At 32.0% G+C, this 6,261-nt stretch overlaps 2 protein-coding genes across 2 annotated transcripts; both read left to right on the top strand.

Annotated features, from left to right (window-relative positions):
- Positions 1-788: 788 nt before the first annotated feature.
- On the top strand, positions 789-1,429 carry HELRODRAFT_165936 (hypothetical protein; the record flags this gene model as incomplete). The annotated part of the gene is made up of 2 exons (XM_009032998.1): positions 789-932; positions 1,250-1,429. 2 exons carry the CDS (start codon positions 789-791, stop codon positions 1,427-1,429), a joined length of 324 nt encoding a protein of 107 aa, XP_009031246.1.
- Positions 1,430-2,991: 1,562 nt separating this feature from the next.
- Positions 2,992-5,649, top strand: HELRODRAFT_165937 (hypothetical protein; the record flags this gene model as incomplete). The annotated part of the gene is made up of 5 exons (XM_009032999.1): positions 2,992-3,774; positions 3,839-4,090; positions 4,347-4,527; positions 4,853-5,094; positions 5,266-5,649. The coding sequence occupies 5 exons, from the start codon at positions 2,992-2,994 to the stop codon at positions 5,647-5,649; spliced, it is 1,842 nt and encodes a 613-aa protein (XP_009031247.1).
- Positions 5,650-6,261: the final 612 nt, after the last annotated feature.

Raw genomic sequence — 6,261 nt, forward strand, 5'->3', positions numbered from 1 at the left:
ATTTCATTTATTTTATCTTATTCCATTATATTTTTTCATAAATAGTCTATATTCCATTTTAATCTAATTTAGTTGTTTCATTTACGGATTCGTTTATTAAAATTTCTTATATATCATTATAAACTTAATAATTAATTTTGACAATTTTCCATATTCTTTCCACACATGTCTTCTTTTCACATTCAACTAACTTATTTACGTTTTATTTACATCATCCGATTTTAACAAATTTTCACTGAACTAAATTTCAGTATTAATTTATTTGTTTTAATATTTAATTTAATACTATTTTACTAACTTTTTATATACATTTATATTTTTAACCATAAATTTAATTTGTACATGTTTTGCATTGTTTTCACTAACAAAGGTTTCTCGTTATTTTCTTAATAATTTTATTACACATTTAATATGCATTCTAATTTTATAAAAATATTTCATGCTATTCTTATTTTCATAGGCTCTGAAGATGGACTTCCCGAAACAGCGCTGTTAGCCTTACCATGTCTATTGTTTTAAATAAATACGAGTTTAATAAATTCAGACTTGTTGAGTGTTCATTAAAGAAAGTCATTAATGCAAAATGGGCATATATCTTCAATGATGTTTGTATATATGTATATATATATATATATATATATATATATATATATATATATATATATATGGGTGAATTTTAACAGGTTGTGTTGCAATGGTAGTATGTATGTCAGTGGTGGGGTTGATGAATATTCGATGTACGGAATCTGATGTAGATGGATGTGTCAGTTTGACCCTTTTTGCAACAAATGGTTCTCGAGAGCTCCCATGTTGACGCCACGTTTTTCTCACGTATGACAAGCACTGGAAACAAGATTTTCGTCGTTGGTGGTAAAATTACAACAAATGGATTAGATGAGTCATTTGATGAAAATTTAGACGAATATGCGATAGTTAGTATGCTAACTCATCTTTTTTTTTTAATATTACGTAATTTTTCATTAAAATTTTTGCATTTGCAAGACTACGAACGAAGAATACGTTACACAAAATTATCTAGATTTCTTTGTCGATCTAACAAATATTTATTGCACCTAATGGAGTTTTAGTGAACATTTACACAGAACCCGTTAATCGTTTTAAAAAAGTGCCAAGTAGTTAGAGCCCAAAGCGGATAGCCGCTTATCTGCTTTGTCTGTTTGTTTGTACAGTTATTAGATTATCCATCTCACAACCCATATTGTCCACCTTCTCCCCATCAACGCATGAGATCTCTGCATTGAGGTCTGCATTAAAGCCGCAAGCGAATAACCGCAATGCGGTTTCAAACCGCTGTTACCGCATAAAAAATTCTCAAAATACCGATAAAAAATTCTCAAAACTCGTGGATTTTGTCTTTGTGTTTTGCCGCGGATGCGGACATAAGCCTACTAAGCAATTAAGCGTTTAAATGTTTCGGGTCTAGAGGGTAATACATTAAGATGTCTATAGCTTTAAATAAAAATATTTCACATTGCATGGTGCGTAATAATTTACAACCTTCCAATTAAAGAAACCTATGTTAATCAGAGTTGTTTTGTATCTTTTTACTGCTTTAAAATGATTTTTTTGTTACTTTAGTGGATCATCAGAAAGTGTATAACAGACCCACTCGGACCTTTGCTTTTTGCTTTAACCTTGCATCCTTTGTTGGAGCATTTATCTTCTGCTTTCATTTGTGACTATTTGGACGATAAGCATGGTCTTTGGTTCTTGTTTTTCAATGTATTTCGTGAAAAATCTGTGGTTTCAGCTTAAGCACGTGGTTTTAACTTAAGCTCGTGGTTTCAACTTGAGCACGTGGCTTTCTTCAGTTTTAGTACAATGCTATTGACCACGTGTTTGCGTGCGCGTGTATGTGTCGACCACGTGTTTGCGCAAATGTATTTTTTTAAATTTCTTCATAGCTCCATTGCTTGCACCTAGTAATCTTCTTACTAAATGCAAATATTTGCATACATGTATACGTCGTTTTTCCCATTTTCGTTCACCATTCCAGATTTCCAGCCAGGATAACCATTCCTAGAAAATTAGGTTTTACCAATTCTCGCTCCTATGCTTACAATATTTTTTGTCATGAAATTGCAGACACCTATTTCAAGATTTCAATCAAAATGGAATAAGTGAAAAATTTTTCTACTTTTTACATGATAGTTCAATGAATGTGGCCGTCGCGGTAGCCATTTGTCGTGACTTTTTCATTTGAGTAGTGATAGCGACGCTACATTTCACTTGCAGTAGCGGTAGTGGCGTTCTTTTCTATGATTATCGTTAGCAACTCTGTAAGTTAGTGATAATAAAGTCATTGTGAGGAAACTTGATTACGACGCTGAGAACCTTGTAAGTTGTAACAAGAGTTGTAAATGCGAATGATTTTGTAACTTTATACGACAACGCAAATGAACGTAGTGCCTACTGAAAGTAAACATATGAAAATTATATTTCCTATGATTATTTATGCTTAAGTATTCCTTTACTTTCTATCCTTGCTTATAACTTGACTTTCACGATCTTATATAAACTCTTAACACGTGTTCGGTTTTATTATTAGGTGTTAATAGCTTGGTATCTGTACCTGGAATTTAATTTTTCTATTTTAGGTTGGTTATTCATTTATAATTTCTGTAATATTCCATATTGTTTCAAGTGATTTTATTTATTATTATGTTCTTTATTCACTCATTTGGATTTTCTATTTTAGATAAATAAATCAGGTTCTCGAAGCAAACTTATACATAGATAAATGAACATAGTTGAATAAGTTAAAGTATAATAGATATATCTATGGAGGTTGTAAAATCGATAAATGAACGTATAAATATATATTGGGAAAGAGGGGTGTATAAAAGATATCCAAGTATATTGATAATATTTTGAATGAATATAGATTACCCGTTTATTGTATCATATACTGTATTTCGCTGTAGCCGCATAATTTGAATTTTTATTTATTGCAGTTGTTAAGAGTTGAAAATGATGAAGGATGTAGATGACGTAGAAAGTAATGATGACTCAACAGGAGAGCGAATTGTATTAATTTCTAAGTCAGGAGGTCGTCATCAAATAGACAAAAACGTGCTTTTTCGGACTAGTAATTATTTCCAAGGTTTGGTGAACAGTGGAATGAGAGATGCCCATTGTAGAGAGTTTACGTTGGAATGTTTAACAAATGAATCTTTAATAGAAGTGATGGATTATTTTTCCAAGTTCTCAACCAACGAGTTGGAAAGCTTGAAGTCATTGAATGAAGTAGAAGCAGGGTTGGATGGTGCCTTCTATTTACAAATCAATGATATGATCGACAGCTACATTGAATTGTTGCTGAAACATTTGAACTATTCAACATGCCTACGTATTTTGGACATTGCAAACAAGTACGTTCTAATTGACCGGGTGGTGGATAAAGTTATTAAATACGTGTCGAAGAATTTTAAAAAAATCTCAGAAAGCTCCAAAACATTTTTATCACCAGACGAAATGTTTCGCTTGGTTGCATCGGAGGAAATAAATTCAGACAGCGAGATGGATGTTTTCAATCTGATAATTATGTGGATTTCCGAGAATGAGTTGAGGAAATGTTTTGCAAAAAAGTTGTTGAACGAAGTGAGGTACAATTTGATGACAACCTCAGAGAAACAGAAATGTTCAGCTATATTTCACAATATGAATTTAAATATGAACTATAGTAAAGATAAAGATTCAAATATTTCTCGCACAGTTGGTAAGCTCTTTGTGGTTGGATCAACTGAAAAAAAGGTGTGAATTTTATTTCGTTGTTACTTTTACTTATTATCCGGATTTTAATTTTTTTTCATTTCAGCACCGGGGTAAAAACTTTTTTAATATTCTGCCAGTTTATAACTTTGTTGAAGCTTGCAAGACCAGAAGTAACGGCGCTGAGCCAAAACCCATCAAATTCAATCCCTCATATAGAAGGCGACCACCACTTGATCTGTTTCGTTATAATGCCTGTGTGGTTGACAACTGTTTGTATCTGATCGGACAATTGCGCCGGAAATGGACCTGTCGTGAAATTCTCGTGTACGATCCTGTTACTGCAGTCTGGTCTAAGGTTTACTATTCTCAAATTATTTCTTATGAATTTGTTTCTCCAATTGTAATTTAGTGGAATTATTCATTCTAATCAATACCTACCGTAGTGTATTCTATTGCACGCCTTAAATGCATCGTTAATATCAGTGTACCTTGTTTTAAATATATGTATATCATCCATTTTCCGCCTTTTACATTAATTGTTAATATTTTAATATCAACCTAACAAGTGATTCAATTTTTTACTAATAATTATCATCTCATAAAATATTCAGGGTTGCAGCATGCATCATCCGAGGCGTGATTTCTACCTGGGAGGACTAGCTGGTCATCTATATGCAGTTTCAGGTTACACCACCGGCGCCAACGAAACTCCAACAGTTGAAAAATACATACCGAGTGAAAACCGATGGTACATGGTAGAACCTTTACCTCTTGCTCTACCAAGTCTGGCAGGTCTGATTATTTCAAATATAATATAAAACAAATAACTAAACATATATATATATAAATATAAATATATATATATATATATATATATACAATATTCTATTCAATTTCAATTTCGCACTACAAAACATATTAACGCCAAACATTCGGTAGAATTTATAGAATATTGTAAAAATTATGGTCTATTACCAACATATATATATATATATATATATATATATATATATATATATATATATACATATATATATATATATATATATATATATATATATCTATATATATATAGATATATATATATATATATATATATCTTGGTGAATATTAACAGGTTGTGTGTGCAATGGTAGTATGTATGTCAGTGGTGGGGTTGATGAAATATTCCATGTACGGAATCTGATGTACCAGTATGACCCTTCTTGCAACAAATGGTTCTCGAGGGCTCCCATGTTGACGGCACGTATTTCCCACGTTATGACAAGCACTGGTAACAAGATTTTCGCCGTTGGTGGTAAAATTACAACAAATGGATTAGATGAGTCATTTGATGAAAATTTAGACGATTATGCGATGGTTAGTATGCTTCATTTTGTCGTTGTCATATATTTTATTATTTATTAGTAAGTAATTAAGAACGTTATATGATGTCTTCAATTTTATGTCCAAAATAATTTAATATATATTATTTTATACTAATCAATGTGAACGTTAATTTTAATTTAAAAAATTATACAATCAACAAAGGATGGAGAGATGTATGATGTAGAGAGTGACCAGTGGTCATCTGTGTTGCAGCTGAAGTTGCCTGTTTATGGTTTACCATCCATCACTATCAACAACTGCCTCTACATCTTTGATAAAATTCCAACTTTGTTCCTGTTCCAAAAAATTAATCTGTGCAAGTACTTGAAGGAGGAGAAAACGTCAAATAGTTCAAGTTCATCATCAATGCAAGACACGAATGCTAATAATATTAATGTTGTGACGAATGAAGCAAAGGAACAGAATTCTCACTGTGTTGATACTGACCCTGATGATGACTGCCAAATTTTGAGATATAAAAATCCCAATGGCAAAACATCGTTTGATTGTCAATACTTAGGTGTCATGATCATGTCGGATATTTGAACGAGGTCCATTTTGCTTTTTTTCATTATGTTGTAGAATGATATTTTAACTCATCATTTTTTTTTAATATTAAGTAATTTTTCATTAAAATTTTTGCATTTGCTAGACCACGAACGAAGAATACGTTAGACAAAATTGTGTAGATATCTTTGTCAATCTAACAAATATTTATTGCACCTAATGGAATTTTAGCGAACATTTACACAGTATCCGATAATCGTTTTAAAAAAGTGCCAAGTAGTTAGAGCCCAAAGCGGATAACCGCTTATCTGCTTTGTCTGTTTGTTTGTACAGTTATTAGACTATCCATCTCACAACCCATATTGTCCACCTTCTCCCCATCAACGCATGAGATCTCTGCATTGAGATCTGCATTAAAGCCGCAAGCGAATAACCGCAATGCGGTTTCAAACCGCTGTTACCGCATAAAAAATTCTCAAAATACCGATAAAAGATTCTCAAAACTCGCGGATTTTGTCTTTGCGGTTTGCCGCGGATGCGGATTCAAGTGCGTTATTCAAAAAAACCGTCCACAAAATTAAAATTTTAATTTTCAAAAATTTTCAGATTAAATTTTTTTTTAGTTTGTTTGCATATATGTACGTGGGTGAG

This window comes from Helobdella robusta (genome assembly GCF_000326865.2).
Source record: "Helobdella robusta unplaced genomic scaffold HELROscaffold_9, whole genome shotgun sequence".
NCBI classification, from domain to species: domain Eukaryota; kingdom Metazoa; phylum Annelida; class Clitellata; order Rhynchobdellida; family Glossiphoniidae; genus Helobdella; species Helobdella robusta.